General features: G+C 41.1%; 1 protein-coding gene across 2 annotated transcripts in view; it reads left to right on the top strand.

The window, feature by feature from the left end:
• Positions 1–14,669, top strand: part of plod1a (procollagen-lysine, 2-oxoglutarate 5-dioxygenase 1a) — a 40,115-nt gene extending 25,446 nt beyond the window's left edge. The window contains exons 18-19 of one of the 2 annotated variants that reach the window (XM_060931497.1): positions 6,967–7,092; positions 12,019–14,669. In XM_060931497.1, coding sequence (XP_060787480.1) covers positions 6,967–7,092; positions 12,019–12,174 — 282 coding nt within the window. In that variant the 3' untranslated portion in view covers positions 12,175–14,669. Of the gene's footprint in view, positions 1–6,653; positions 6,780–6,966; positions 7,093–12,018 lie in introns of both variants that reach the window. The other variant, XM_060931498.1, reaches the window with a different exon arrangement.
• Positions 14,670–17,261: the final 2,592 nt, after the last annotated feature.

The following is a 17,261-nucleotide window of genomic DNA, read 5'->3' as shown; positions in this document are numbered from 1 at the left end:
ATCGAGGTCAAATCACACAACAGCGCCATCTAGTGACCAGCGCTGAGAATGTGGTTTGATGTATGGTTGCGAATGGCAGTCAGTGCACGCAGCGAAACCCTTTATTTTCACTTCTGGGTTGAGTCCCAGGATAGTCTAGACCTATATATTACAGTATCTTCTTAGTTCTATAGTTATTGCTCATTTTCAGAGGGCAATAGGAGATATTTAGGTGCAGAAAGTACTCTGCATTGTTCAGTTTATGGTATTGATTTTTTTATGGTATGCAAGTGATAGCGCGGCGCTGACATCACCTAGTGCAGCGGAGCGCTGCATATCCGCGCTTTGGGGAAAGCCCTGAGAAGAGAGCCTAACCACTTTCCCGTGACTCAAAAAGCACTGGCAGTTTCCCAACGTCACACGAGCAGAGAGTGTACTTTGTTGTACCAACTTCAACCTACGCTTACTCCCAAAGTACTGAACAGATCTTAACGAGAGAAATTTCATTGGAAAGCAGAGATTTTAAGCTTTTTAATGGTCATATTCATGACAGAAAATATTCAGGAGTTAAGCAATGACAGGTTTGTAAACTTAGATGAGCGTCTACATACACAATTTTCACAGCACGGCCAGCAAGCATCCGATATGCCTAATAATGACCGATATCATTATATATTTAAGTTATTCCACGAAATCGAGTCGTACATAAGCTGATAGCCGATGAGGCACATAGCGCTGAGTTGGCTATAAGCCATGTACAATGAGATTGAGTAGAATAACTGTTTTATTCTATCCAAATTCACTGGATTTTGAGAAACGGAGCATTTTTATTTTTTTGCAAATTCGATAAATAAAAGCGCGGCACGGTGGTGTAGTGGTTAGCGCTGACGCCTCACAGCAAGAAGGTCCGGGTTCGAGCCCCGTGGCCGGCGAGGGCCTTTCTGTGCGGAGTTTGCATGTTCTCCCCGTGTCCGCATGGGTTTCCTCTGGGTGCTCCGGTTTCCCCCACAGTCCAAAGACATGCAGGTTAGGTTAACTGGTGACTCTAAATTGAGCGTAGGTGTGAATGTGAGTGTGAATGGTTCTCTGTGTCTATGTGTCAGCCCTGTGATGACCTGGCGACTTGTCCAGGGTGTACCCCGCCTTTCGCCCGTAGTCAGCTGGGATAGGCTCCAGCTTCACTGCGACCCTGTAGAACAGGATAAAGCGGCTAGAGATAATGAGATGAGATAAATAAAAGGTTTATACAAAACGTCCGACAAAATCATTTCTGCTTAGAATGTAAACAAACCGGCAAAATGACAGGAGCAATTTGTGAAAAATGCTAAAATAATAATTCTTGAAAAATAAAAAGGATGCGTTTTTACCATCAAATACTTTTATAACATATTTTGTTGCTTTTATTTATTTATTGGGGGGTTTTCTTAATCTTCTTATTCTTCTTTAGGGTTTTTTTGGTGGTTGGCGAACCAACTTGAAGGTGCATTACTGCCACCGACTGGGCTGGAGTGTGGAACAAGAGATATTGGGGGGGAAAACAAACAACCCCAAAAATCTATATTCTTTTAGCTATTTCTGTTTCTTTTAAATACTTGATGATGATTTTTGGGGTTTTGTTTCCGAGTAGAGTTTTTAATTTCGTCCTCGGTTGGTTCAGCAACACGCTCTGCCATTTTGTTTTTCTCGACTCAGGGTACAGTGGGGCAAAAAAGTATTTAGTCAGTCACCAATTGTGCAAGTTCTCCCACTTAAAAAGATGAGAGAGGCCTGTAATTTTCATCACAGGTATACCTCAACTATGAGACAGAATGAGAAAAAAAATCCAGAAAATCACATTGTCTGATTTTTAAAGAATTTATTTGCAAATTATGGTGGAAAATAAGTATTTGGTCAATAACAAAAGTTCATCTCAATACTTTGTTATATACCCTTTGCTGGCAATGACAGAGGTCAAACGTTTTCTGTAAGTCTTCACAAGGTTTTCACACACTGTTGCTGGTATTTTGGCCCATTCCTCCATGCAGATCTCCTCTAGAGCAGTGGTGTTTTGGGGCTGTCGCTGGGCAACATGGACTTTCAACTCCCTCCAAAGATTTTCTATGGGGTTGAGATCTGGAGACTGGCTAGGCCACTCCAGGACCTTGAAATGCTTCTTACGAAGCCACTCCTTCGTTGCCCGGGCGGTGTGTTTGGGATCATTGTCATGCTGAAAGACCCAGCCACGTTTCATCTTCAGTGCCCTTGCTGATGGAAGGAGGTTTTCATTCAAAATCTCACGATACATGGCCCCATTCATTCTTTCCTTTACACGGATCAGTCGTCCTGGTCCCTTTGCAGAAAAACAGCCCCAAAGCATGATGTTTCCACCCCCATGCTTCACAGTAGGTATGGTGTTCTTTGGATGCAACTCAGCATTCTTTCTCCTCCAAACACGACAAGTTGAGTTTTTGCCAAAAAGTTCTATTTTGGTTTCATCTGACCATATGACATTCTCCCAGTCCTCTTCTGGATCATCCAAATGCTCTCTAGCAAACTTCAGACGGGCCTGGACATGTACTGGCTTAAGCAGGGGGACACGTCTGGCACTGCAGGATTTGAGTCCCTGGCGGCGTAGTGTGTTACTGATGGTAGCCTTTGTTACTTTGGTCCCAGCTCTCTGCAGGTCATTCACTAGGTCCCCCCGTGTGGTTCTGGGATTTTTGCTCACCGTTCTTGTGATCATTTTGACCCCACGGGGTGAGATCTTGCGTGGAGCCCCAGATCGAGGGAGATTATCAGTGGTCTTGTATGTCTTCCATTTTCTAATAATTGCTCCCACAGTTGATTTCTTCACACCAAGCTGCTTACCTATTGCAGATTCAGTCTTCCCAGCCTGGTGCAGGTCTACAATTTTGTTTCTGGTGTCCTTTGACAGCTCTTTGGTCTTGGCCATAGTGGAGTTTGGAGTGTGACTGTTTGAGGTTGTGGACAGGTGTCTTTTATACTGATAACGAGTTCAAACAGGTGCCATTAATACAGGTAACGAGTGGAGGACAGAGGAGCCTCTTAGGCTGCTGGGCCATAGAAGGTTCACGCTGCACGCTGCATGCTGCACGCTACACGTTCACGTGAAGAACCGGACCCTGGGCCATTAAACTTCATGCTTGGATGTTCACGTGTTGCGTCTGTTCTACTTTGACCGAGTAACCAACAATATGGACTCTTCGGATGACGACGATTGCCTCATTCTGCTTTTACTGAGACAGAGGAAGAGAAAAAGGAACAGAATTTGGAGCCGAGAACACTTCCTTCTGAGAGAAACCCGTGGTGAATTTCACCGAACATTCTATAATCTGCTTGACAATCCCGATGAAGAACTATTTTTCAATTATACCATTCAATTATATTTTTTCTGAAGTTTTCCCCTGAAAGCATAGCGTTATCTCCCTAGACCCGTTCTGATTGGCTGGCGCGGCGGTGACCGCATGCATTGACTGGAATTTCCATCTTCACGCCTAGAAAAAAGTGTGCATGTTCATTTCATGCTTCACGCGTGAAGTGTGCAGCATGCAACGTGAACGCCGTTCTATGGCCCAGAGCAAGTCATGCTACGTTTGTCCACTTTTCTTTACACGCGTGTAGCGTGCAGCATGCAGCGTGCAGCGTGAACCTTCTATGGCCCAGCAGCCTTAAAGAAGTTGTTACAGGTCTGTGAGAGCCAGAAATCTTGCTTGTTTGTAGGTGACCAAATACTTATTTTACCAAGGAATTTACCAATTAATTCATTAAAAATCCTACAATGTGATTTCCTGGATTCTTTCCCCCCCATTCTGTCTCTCATAGTTGAAGTGTACCGGTACCTATGATGAAAATTACAGGCCTCTCTCATCTTTTTAAGTGGGAGAACTTGCACAATTGGTGGCTGACTAAATACTTTTTTGCCCCACTGTATACGAGCTGATAGCCTAGTAGTAGAGTAGCCAATCAGAGCGCGCGATTGCTCATATCCAGTGAATGTGGACAGAATAACACTTTTTTTATTCTGCATCATTTGTTCAATTAGCAGATGTGCTGACGAATCGGAACGTGACTTCACATCAAAATAAACATCCGTGACAACAGTTCGCACGATGTTGAGACATACATGTTTAGATGACCAGGGTTACGATTGGATTTTATAAACCCCACATCACAGTATAAGACAGACCTAGGCATTTTACGGCCCGCGGGCTGCATCCGGCCCTTTGGTTCATTCTGACCGGCCCGCGTAAGGTTAATGAGAAATTATAAAATAAACGTATTTTCTAATTTTACCTCATGCATGGACTGAATGTGCATTGCTTTTATTTTGAAGTTGTGTTCAACAAAAACGCAATGCGCGCGACATGAAAATGACATGAAATCCCACGAAACCTAATCCCGCGATAACTACTTCCGTAATTTGTCCAGACCAACCACAAACTTGTACGTCTTCCTTCAAACGGTCCAGCCAATCACATCGTGTGACGTCACCAGCAGGCGCCGGAGCCGATCTCCGGCGAAAAGCACCAAATGAGGTGATTAGACTACAAATGTGGGCATCATTATTATAATATGATGTATCTTGCTTGATATTTGGAGTAGAAAGACAATATTGTGATGTCTTTATTGTGTTTTGGGGTGAATGTGACTGAAAAAAATGGTACAAACGTTCACATTTTGTTAACCATTGTTTTGGGAAATTTGATTGAATAAATGACATTTTTTGTACAGTGGGGAAAACAAGTATTTGATCCCTTGCTGATTTTGTTGGTTTACCCACTAAGAAAGACTCGATCAGTCTGTAATATTAATGGTAAGTGTAGTCTAATATGCTGAGACAGAATATCACAAAGAAAATCAAGAAATCAACTTTAAAGAATTTGTATTAATTTATTTGCATTTTATTGAGGAAAATAAGTATTTGAACCCTCTTGCCAAAAGGACTTAGTACTTTGTGGCAAACCCCTTATTAGCAAGCACAGAGGTCAGACGTTTTTTGTAGTTGATGACCAGGTTTCTGCACATATTAGGAGGAATTTTGGTCCACTCTTCTTTGCAAATGACCTCTAAATCATCAAGATTCCGTGGCTGTTGCTTGGCAACTCTGAGCTTCAGCTCTCTCCATAGATTTTCTATAGGATTCAGGTCCGGAGACTGGCTGGGCCACTCCATGACCTTGATATGTTTCTTCTTCAGCCATTCCTTGGTTGCCTTGGCTGTATGCTTTGGGTCATTATCCTGCTGGAAGACCCATCCACGACCCATTTTAAGCTTCCTGGCAGAGGGAAGGAGGTTTTCACTTAGGATTTTACTGTACATGGCTCCATCCATCCTCCCATTGATACGGTGAAGTAGCCCTGTGCCCTGTGCAGAAAAACACCCCCAAAGCATAATGTTACCACCTCCATGCTTGACAGTGGGGATGGTGTTCTTGGGGTCATAAGCAGCATGTCTCTCCCTCCAGACACGACGGGTTGAATTGATGCCAAAGAGCTCAATTTTGGTCTCATCTGACCATAACACCTTCTCCCAGTCACTCTCCAAGTCATTCAGATGTTCATTGGCAAAGTTCAGGCGGGCCTGCACATGTGTTTTCTTAAGCAGGGGTACTTTGCGAGCACTGCAAGATGTTAGACCATTGCGGTGTAAAGTGTTACCAACTGTTTGCTTGGTGACTGTGATCCCAGCTGCTTTAAGATCATCCACTAACTCTGCCCGTGTTGTATTAGGTCTATTTCTCACCGTTCTCATGATCCTGGAAACCCCACAAGGTGAGATCTTGTTTGGAGCCCCAGACCTAGGTCGATTGATGATCATGTTGTGAGTCTTGTACTTGCACACAATTGCACCAACAGTTGTCACCTTAACGCCCAGCTTCTTGCTAATGGTTTTGTAGCCCATACCGGTCTTGTGCAGGTCTACAATCTTCTCCCTTAAATCCACAGAAAGCTCTTTAGTCTTTCCCATGTTGGAGAGTTTGGAGTCTGACAAACTGATTGAGTCTGTGGCCAGGTGGCTTTTATACAAGTCATTAGTGATATCAGGTGTCTTCAATTTAGGTGACAAGGTAATTTGGAGAGTCTAACTTGTCTGTATTAACAAGAACTCTTGATGGTTACTAGGGGATCAAATACTTCTTTTTCTCAATAAAATACAAATAAATTAATATAGATATTTAAAAGTTATTTTCTGGATTTTCTTTTTGATATTCTGTCTCCACATGTTAGAATACACCTACCATTAAAATTACAGACTGATCAAGTCTTTCTTAGTGGGTAAACCAACAAAATCAGCAAGGGATCAAATACTTGTTTTCCCCACTGTAAGGCAACCTCATTTTTTCCATACTCTTACCAGTCTTAGCAGCTTGTAAAAACAATGTTATTTATTGCTTTATATAAAGAAATACAATTAATATTATGCAGAATTTAGTTCAGCCTTTTGGTCCGGCCCTCCACAAAATTTTCTGTTTCTCATGTGGCCCCATGGAAAAAATAATTGCCCACCCCTGGTATAAGACTAATCTGAGATCGGGACAAACATTGATCATGACGGGGTCAATCAAAATTGGCCCGATTTGCTCTCTAGTGTGTCCCAGGCATAATTTGTAAATAAAACCCAAAGAGCACAAGTTCTGCCAGATTTGTCTGACCCATGTCTCCTTTTCTCATCAGTGTACCTCCGACCTGAACTTTGTAGTGAGGTATAAGCCTGACGAGCAGCCCTTGCTCACCCCGCATCATGACGCGTCCACTTTTACTGTTAACATAGCTCTCAACAGCAAAGGCATTGATTATCAGGTAAACAAGGCTCATTTCACAGATGGAGCTGCACTGAAAACACAACGAGGGGCAACAATCTGGCAGCTGTAATGATGCAGGGGAGCTGGGCTTTCTCTCTCTTCTTCCCCTCTTGTGGGATGCTGTCCTGTTTGTGAATGCTGCATGAACACACTTGCATCTGTGTGTCTCTTGTCTCTCTTTGCAGGCTCAGTTTGACTTGGCGTTTGTAGTTAGATATAAACCTGATGAACAGCCTTCATTGAGGCCTCATCATGATGCTTCCACTTTTACGATAAATATTGCTCTCAATCAAGTGGGGATTGACTATGAGGTGAGTGAGAGCCTGAGTGTTTTCTGGTGTTCGTGTGTCACATAATGTGCCCAGTGCTGCTTTTTTTTCTGCATAGCTAAATTGAATACTGATATTAAATATCAGTGACGTATTAAAATAATATTGGCTGGCATTGAGTGATATATTCACTCAACTAGTATTATATTGAACAAGTCAAAGATGAGTTCAATATCATACTAGCTGAATGGAATATATCTGAAATACCATGGAAAAAAAACCATTATTATTATTATTATTATTATTATACATACACATTGCATTCGGGTGTTCAATGAATCTTTCTCTTTGAAAATTCTCTCAAATTCTTCTGTATTTAACGAAGCAAACCTGGCGGCCATGTTTGTTTAAAAATTGTCAGTCACTCGTTAGCACAAAAGTTTTACATCTCCGGCATGTGATGTCATGTTGTCTTGACAGCCATGCAATATACAGTGTCTTGCAAAAGTATTCATCCCCCTTGGTGTTTTGTCGCATTACAAGCTGGAATTAAAACGGATTTTTGGATGGTTGGCTCCCTTTGATTTACACAACATGCCTACCACTTTAAAGGTGCAAATCTTTTTTATTGTGACACAAAGAATAATTAAGATATTAAAAAAACAGAAATCTGGCGTGTGCATAGGTATTCACTCCCTTTCGTATGAAACCCCTAAATAAGAGCTGGTCCAACCAATTCACTTCATAAGTCACATAATTAGTTGATTAAGATCCACCTGTGCGCAATCAAAGTGTCACATGATCTGTCACATGATATCTGTATAAATCAACCTGTTCTGGAAGGACCCTGACTCTGCAACATTACTAAGCAAGCAACATGAAAACCAAGGCGTCTCCAAACAGGTCAGAGACAAAGTTGTGGAGAAGTATAGATCAGGGTTGGGTTATAAAAAAATATCCCAAACTTTGAATATTCCACGGAGCACCATTAAATCCATTATAGCAAAATGGAAAGAACATGTCACCACGACAAACCTGACAAGAGAAGGCCATCCACCAAAACTCACAGACCGGGCAAGGAGGGCATTAATCAGAGATGCAACAAAGACACCAAAGATAACACTGAAGGAGCTGCAAAGATCCACAGCAGAGATGGGAGTATCTGTCCATAGGACCACTTTAAGCTGTACACTCCACAGAGCGGGGCTTTATGGAAGAGTGGCCAGAGAAAAAGGCCATTGCTGAAAGAAAAAATTAAGAAAACACATTTGGAGTTTGCCCAACAGCATGTGGCAGACTCCCCAAACACATGGACGAAGATTTTCTAGTCAGATGAGACTAAAATTGAACTTTTTGGCCATCATGGGAAATGTCATGTGTGGCGCAAACCCAACACTTCCCATCACCTTGAGAACACCATTCCTACAGTGAATCATGGTGGTGGCAGCATCGTGCTGTGGGGATGTTTTTCATCTGCAGGGACAGGAAAGCTGGTCAGGACTGAAGGAAAGATGGATGGCACTAAATACAGAGCAATTCTGGAGGAAGACCTGTTTGAGTCAGCCAGAGGTTTGAGACTGGGACAAAGGTTCACATTCCAGCAGGACAATGACCCTAAACATACTGCTAAAGCTACACTGGAGTCGTTTAAAGGGAAACATTTAAATGTCTTGGAATGGCCTAGTCAAAGCCCAGACCTCAATCCAACTGAAAATCTGTGGCATAACTTGAAGATTTTTGTACATCAACACAATCCATCTAACTTGAAGGAGTTGGAGCAGTTTTGCCTTGAGGAATGGGCAAAAATCCCAGTGGCTAAGTGTGCTAAGCTAATAGAGACATACCCCAAGAGACTTGCAGCTGTAATTGCAGCAAAACATGGCTCTACAAAGTATTGACTTTGGGGGGTGAATATCTATGCGCACCCCAGATTTCTGGGTTTTTTTTTTCATCTTAATTATTGTTTGTGTCGCAATAAAAATTAAAAAAAGTGTACCTTTTAAAGTGGTAGGCATGTTGTGGAAATCAAACGGTGCTAATTGTCCAAAAATCCATTTTAATTCCAGCTTGTAATGCAACAAAACAGGACAAACATCAAGGGCGATGAATACTTTTGCAAGACACTGTAGTCAACCATATTCAATGCTCATTCTCTATTGGGTAGAGTGATGTAATACACGTAGGTGCTAACAATATTGCATGCTGTCAAACCAAATGGATGAAACCCACTAGAAGGGAATAGAATCTATGTTTTTGTTCCAGCCAAAAAGTGTCCTGTACATATTATATATCGAGCTGTATGATTAGGCTGAAAACTGAAAGCATTTCTATGTTGGTGGTGTCATTATGCTTTTTCTGCTTGTTCACTGAGGTATTAACAAGGGTTTCTTGCATGTAGAGCTCAACTGACTTTAATTTGCATCGTGGCTTCAGATGATTCATATTACAGTTAAAATGGCTTATTTTTACTCTTTCATCTATATAGGTTAAAATATGAATGCATTAATGACTCAAATGGCCATGTATCGTTTGACTTCCTGTACGTCTGTTAAGACAGTGGTCAAATTTGTGATATTGAATGTTTTAGTTTTAATGCATTTGTTATAAAAATGGGCCAATCAGAGTGTAACCTTCAGCATGCTGAAGCTTGTGGCCAGAAAAGTGTACAACAGATATCGGATGCTCATTTGCCCATGTGAGGCTAAGACTAGTTATAAGAAAGCACTCTTTTCATGAACTCTAGCATCTTACAAAATGTTTACCATAATGTGTTGTCCCTCCATTCAAACATTTTATCAACACTGGGTGGGGGTAAAATGTCGGTTGACTAATACAACCCCGATTCCAAAAAAGTTGGGACAAAGTACAAATTGTAAATAAAAATGGAATGCAATAATTTACAAATCTCAAAAACTGATATTGTATTCACAATAGAACATAGACAACATATCAAATGTCGAAAGTGAGACATTTTGAAATTTCATGCCAAATATTGGCTCATTTGAAATTTCATGACAGCAACACATCTCAAAAAAGTTGGGACAGGGGCAATAAGAGGCTGGAAAAGTTAAAGGTACAAAAAAGGAACAGCTGGAGGACCAAATTGCAACTCATTAGGTCAATTGGCAATTGGTCATTAACATGACTGGGTATAAAAAGAGCATCTTGGAGTGGCAGCGGCTCTCAGAAGTAAAGATGGGAAGAGGATCACCAATCCCCCTAATTCTGCGCCGACAAATAGTGGAGCAATATCAGAAAGGAGTTCGACAGTGTAAAATTGCAAAGAGTTTGAACATATCATCATCTACAGTGCATAATATCATCAAAAGATTCAGAGAATCTGGAAGAATCTCTGTGCGTAAGGGTCAAGGCCGGAAAACCATACTGGATGCCCGTGATCTTCGGGCCCTTAGACGGCACTGCATCATATACAGGCATGCTTCTGTATTGGAAATCACAAAATGGGCTCAGGAATATTTCCAGAGAACATTATCTGTGAACACAATTCACCGTGCCATCCGCCGTTGCCAGCTAAAACCCTATAGTTCAAAGAAGAAGCCGTATCTAAACATGATCCAGAAGCGCAGACGTCTTCTCTGGGCCAAGGCTCATTTAAAATGGACTGTGGCAAAGTGGAAAACTGTTCTGTGGTCAGATGAATCAAAATTTGAAGTTCTTTATGGAAATCAGGGACGCCGTGTCATACGGACTAAAGAGGAGAAGGACGACCCAAGTTGTTATCAGCGCTCAGTTCAGAAGCCTGCATCTCTGATGGTATGGGGTTGCATTAGTGCGTGTGGCATGGGCAGCTTACACATCTGGAAAGACACAATCAATGCTGAAAGGTATATCCAGGTTCTAGAGCAACATATGCTCCCATCCAGACGACGTCTCTTTCAGGGAAGACCTTGCATTTTCCAACATGACAATGCCAAACCACATACTGCATCAATTACAGCATCATGGCTGCGTAGAAGGAGGGTCCGGGTACTGAACTGGCCAGCCTGCAGTCCAGATCTTTCACCCATAGAAAACATTTGGTGCATCATAAAACGGAAGATACGACAAAAAAAGACCTAAGACAGTTGAGCAACTAGAATCCTACATTAGACAAGAATGGGTTAACATTCCTATCCCTAAACTTGAGCAACTTGTCTCCTCAGTCCCCAGACGTTTACAGACTGTTGTAAAGAGAAAAGGGGATGTCTCACAGTGGTAAACATGGCCTTGTCCCAACTTTTTTGAGATGTGTTGTTGTCATGAAATTTAAAATCACCTAATTTTTCTCTTTAAATGATTACATTTTCTCAGTTTAAACATTTGATAGGTCATCTATGTTCTATTCTGAATAAAATATGGAATTTTGAAACTTCCACATCATTGCATTCCGTTTTTATTTACAATTTGTACTTTGTCCCAACTTTTTTGGAATCGGGGTTGTATTCAGTTAGCTTGTTTGCTTGCTATTTATGTATTTATTGATTGATTGATTTTTACAAGTGAATGCATTTTTTTAGTTAATATCTTCACATGGAAGTTTTGACCATGTCAATAGTGAGTCTGCGCTTTAAGTTTAATCATCAGTTTGTTTTACGATATGTATAGTTGTATCACGTTTTCGAAAAGAAGCTGTAATATAACTGCATTTTGAAGTTAGATGTATGAAGCGTTGCCCAAATAAGTAAATTAAGATTAGCTATGTTGGCCATCCATAGTTCCCTCTTAATACACCAATAGGTACACTGTAGTCTAGGCTCCTTTTTTTTTAAATATATATATTATTATTATTAAATCATGTGCTGCCATAGCATATTTCTCATATGAAGTAATAAATAAACTAGGTAGCTTTAGTGACCGACTCGGGTATTCACTTCATGTGAATTAATAATGGTGCCGTGTTGGACAGCACTGTCAGCAAGCATTGCGATGTAACTTATCATACCTCCTCATGTGTTCCTATTCATTCAGGGCGGCGGCTGTCGGTTCCTGAGGTACGACTGCTCCATACAGGCTCCAAGGAAAGGCTGGGCCCTTATGCACCCTGGCCGTTTAACACACTATCACGAAGGCCTGCCCACCACGGCAGGTGTCCGATACATCGCTGTTTCATTTGTGGACCCTTAAGTTTAAAGTCTTTTAAAGGAAATCCATGTTACAGTCCCTTTCTTTATTATATTAGTCCAAGACGTCCAGTGTGAGAGGTGAGCTAGGACTATCCGAGAGACAATCAGTTTAACAGTATCTTGAAAATCATTAAGATTGTACCTTTCATTGCCTTGTAAATGTTATAATGTACTAACAAATCTGTACCCAGAAGCAGGGCCGTTGACAGCTTTGGCTGGGCCCGGGACAAAATAATCTGAGTGCCCCCCCCCCAAATAATCTGAGTGCCCCCCCCATACACACACACACACACACACATACGCGCGCACGCACATCGCCACACAGCAACCACCCACACCCAACCCCTCTTTTCACAGTCTCCATTCACTCCAACCCTTAAATAACAGGTATTCCAAGCCCATTATAACAGTCAACCATTTTATTTCAACATTTCAACATATTTACAGTTTGAACATTTCCTTAGTCTGCAACTATTCAGGTGCGAAATGCAATGCGCCGGACTTTTGCTGTGGCAAAGTCGTCAATAAGGTCATTGAAGTCCAGCTTCTTTGCAAGTTCGCGCTCTATAGAGAGCATAGCCAGCCCATTGAGCCTCTCCTGTGACATGTTTGAGCGCAGGTAGTTGATAAACCAAAATGATTGTTTACGGGCTGGAACTGGGCCTCAATGAGAACGGAGTTATGGCTTTCCCAAAACCTGAACATAGAAGCATCACCACTAGTGATGTGTACTGTGAGTTTTTCAGTGTATTTTTTTGTCTTGTTTTTCATAAACGTCCTTTCCGTACTAGATTTAGAATGTTACAAAAAAAATTGACACCCTCCCAACCACGTAACATTAGCCTATCTGACCTGGGGGCTGACACGTTTATTACGGATAAACCAAAAGGATTACAACGTTCCCTGGATATAGAACTGGACCGAGAAGATTTCAAAATCTTAACGTGTAAGCAACAACAATAAAACAGAGGTTGTTTTATTCATTTAGGGCTTATTAGGCTACTTTCATTAATTGCGCTTTTCATACAGGCCTATCATTTTTCACTTGAGCAAGGGAATTGTTTGAAGAGTATCCAGTCTAAGCGAAAGTTTAATGTTTTGCAACAGACTAACCTCAAAACACCCCATTTATAGCCCATTCGTTACATTAAACTCTATCTAGCTGGCAATTTCACATGCCGTCGTATCTACACGGGATGATTTCCAACAAAATAAGGTTTAATTAACAAGAGGCAGCGTTCCACGGGCTTTCAGCTAACCGGAGTCCAGCTCAGCGCAGCTCAGCAAGCGTGCCTAAAACATTTGGATATGATTGCGGGCCAATGTGCTATTCTTTGCTTCATTGAGATATATGCAACACAGTGTTATTAAACCGATATGTTTATGAAATAATTCAATGCCCTGTGCATTTCAGTGTTCACTCAGTGTACCCTGCTATCCCCTACTTTATAATTATGAATGGCGCGTCGCGCGTGCTGGGGTTACATTACGGGGCTGGAAAAAAGTTATCTGTGTCTTACCTGGCTCAGCTGCCCCACTGCATCATCTGAATCTTTTCTAAAATATCTATGCAGTGAGCCTCTGAGGCTCTTGGCTTCTTCATCTCTTTTTCTCTTTTCTTTTCTTTGCTCCTGACTTGTGCATGTTGGCAAACGGGCTCGCACGCTTATTGTCGAAGCGTTATGATGGAATAGCGCCGTGTTATTTGGCGCCTTAATCAAAGACCAAACCATTTCTGCATTAGGGGTGGTAGGTGGGTTCTTGAATCTATTTTCGAAGACAATAAAGGCAAAAGAACCAGAAATCATTCATTGAATGCAAATATAGCACATTTTTCTCCCCCAAATCAACACATTTTGAAATGAAACAGAATGATTAATGGCATCTTCATGAGGGACCAGTTCTGGGCCCCCCCTCATGCCTGGGCCCGGGACAAAATACCCGGTTGTCCCCCCTGTCGACGGCCCTGCCCAGAAGGGCATTAAGTACAATGTATACCTCCTCCAAGCCACATATGATCAACATCAAAATCAAATAACTTGAACTTACGATAATAATACTAATGCTGTACACCAGATTTCATCAAAGTCCATTCACTACCTTTTGAGATGCGTTGGGCGCAGACAAATAAACTGAGGTGAAAACATAACCTCCTCCAACAAAGTGGGCAGAGATAATTAAAAGGCCAACCCTTGAACTCAGCGTACTTTGAATGCAGATGAGACCTGTACTTCTTGTTTGTTTTTTATTTATTGATCAATTTTTAAAGCAGTCACACCGTTCCTCTAGTATATAGGTTGTTTTTAATAATTTGGCCTTGGATAACTGAATTATACACTTGTTTCTTTTTTACTTGATAATGTTTCCGGGACAAACGGTGCTACTGTTTAAAAATGGCTGATTGTGTATTTTGTTTGTTCACTGCCTTTTTAAAAACCATCTGCCCTTTTTTTTTTTTTAAACTGGTGCCAATAAAAGTAACTGTTTTCTTTATTATCTTTGTTATATTGGGTTCGTGACTGACACCTTGCTTTTACACAGCATAAGAGGAAAAACATCCAGTTTTCCCTGCGCAGTAGCACCAACTGACTATAGCTCAAGAAATAAACCTGTGCACTGTCCACTGAATTCAAAAATGTAACATTTTTAGTCTTTATTTATAGATCAGAATATATACAGTGGTGCTTGAAAGTTTGTGAACCCTTTAGAATTTTCTATATTTCTGCATAAATATGACCTAAAACAACATCTGATTTTCACACAAGTCCTAAAAGTAGATGATAAAGAGAAGCCAGTTAAACAAATGAGACAAAAATATTATACTTGGTCATTTATTTATTGAGGAAAATGATCCAATATTACATATCTGTGAGTGGCAAAAGTATGTGAACCTCTAGGATTAGCAGTTAATTTGAAGGTGAAATTCGAATCAGGTGTTTTCAATCAGTGGGATGACAATCAGGTGTGAGTGGGCACCCTGTTTTATTTAAAGAACAGGGATCTATCAAAGTCTGATCTTCACAACATGTTTGTGGAAGTGTATCATGGCACGAACAAAGGAGATTTCTGAGGACCTCAGAAAAAGCGTTGTTGATGCTCATCAGGTTGGAAAAGGTTACAAAACCATCTCTAAAGAGTTTGGACTCCACCAATCCACAGTCAGACAGATTGTGTACAAATGGAGGAAATTCAAGACCATTGTTACCCTCCCCAGGAGTGGTCGACCAACAAAGATCACTCCAAGAGCAAGGCATGTAATAGTCAGTGAGGTCACAAAAGACCCCAGAGTAACTTCTTAGCAACTGAAGGCCTCTCTCACATTGCCTAATGTTAATGTTCATGAGTCCACCATCAGGAGAACACTGAACAACAATAGTGTGCATGGCAGTGTTGCAAGGAGAAAGCTACTGCTCTCCAAAAAGAGCATTGCTGCTCATCTGCAGTTTGCTAAAGATCACGTGGACAAGCCAGAAGGCTATTGGAAAAATATTTTGTGGATGGATGAGACCAAAATAGAACTTTTTGGTTTAAATGAGAAGCGTTATGTTTGGAGAAAGGAAAACCCTGCATTCCAGCATAAGAACCTTATCCCATCTGTGAAACATGGTGGTGGTAGTATCATGGTTTGGGCCTGTTTTGCTGCATCTGGGCCAGGACGGCTTGCCATCATTGATGGAACAAATGAATTCTGGATTATACCAGCGAATTCTAAAGGAAAATGTCAGGACATCTGTCCATGAACTGAATCTCAAGAGAAGGTGGGTCATGCAGCAAGACAACGACCCTAAGCACACAAGTCGTTCTACCAAAGAATGGTTAAAGAAGAATAAAGTTAATGTTTTGGAAAAGCCAAGTCAAAGTCCTGACCTTAATCCAATGGAAATGCTGTGGAAGGACCTGAAGCGAGCAGTTCATGCGAGGAAACCCACCAACATCCCAGAGTTGAAGCTGTTCTGTACGGAGGAATGGGCTAAAATTCCTCCAAGCCAGTGTGCAGAACTGATCAACAGTTACCAGAAAGGTTGAGTTGCAGTTATTGCTGCACAAGGGGGTCACACCAGATACTGAAAGCAAAGGTTCGCATACTTTTGCCACTTACAGATATGTAATATTGGATAATTTTCCTCAATGAATAAATGACCAAGTATAACATTTTTGTCTCATTTGTTTAACTGGGTTCCCTTTATCTACTTTTAGGACTTGTGTGAAAATCTGATTATGTTTTAGGTCATATTTATGCAGAAGTATAGAAAATTCTAAAGGGTTCACAAACTTTCAAGCACACTGTAATTGATAATTGCATGATTGCTTTGTGCATGTAACATCCGTGAATGTATATTTTCAATAGATCACATTGTGCAAGCAAACCCCTAAAAACAAGAGTGTGTCGTATAATGTAAAAGTGCATCTTTTGTGTCTGAGGGCTGTTCAAATATTAGGTTACGTTATATTCCTTTAACTTCTTTGTTTTTTTTTTCATAATGCCTTTTAGAGAGAAAGTAAAAGGAGAAAAAAGGTACAAAGTGCACAATGCTTCCATGTTAATGAACAGGGCATTTCTTTGTCCTGCCAATTTTTTATCTGACTGCCTGTTTCCACCAGCATGACAGTAAATACTGTCAGTGTTTTACCTTCTCAATGATTATTTTAAATATATATTTAGTGAGAGAAGTACAGTGGCGCTTGAAAGTTTGCGAACCCTTTAGAATTTTCTGTATTTCTGCATAAATATGACCTAAAACATCATCATATTTTCACACAAGTCCTAAAAGTAGCTAAAGAGAACCCAGTTAAACAAATGAGACAAAAATATTATACTTGGTCCTTTATTTATTGAGGAAAATGATCCAATATTACATATCTGTGCATGGCAAAAGTATGTGAACCTTTGCTTTCAGTATCTGGTGTGACCCCCTTGTGCAGCAATAACTGCAGCTAAACGTTTCCGGGAACTGTTGATCAGTCCTGCACACCGGCTTGGAGGAATTTTAGCCCATTCCTCCGTACAGAACAGCTTCAACTCTGGGATGTTGGTGGGTTTCCTCACATGAACTGCTCGCTTCAGGTCCTTCCACAACATTTCCATTG

Source organism: Neoarius graeffei, chromosome 10, assembly GCF_027579695.1.
Source record: "Neoarius graeffei isolate fNeoGra1 chromosome 10, fNeoGra1.pri, whole genome shotgun sequence".
NCBI classification, from domain to species: Eukaryota; Metazoa; Chordata; class Actinopteri; order Siluriformes; family Ariidae; genus Neoarius; species Neoarius graeffei.
Note: the sequence above shows the minus strand (reverse complement) of the source record. Positions and strands in the feature narration are given on the sequence as shown.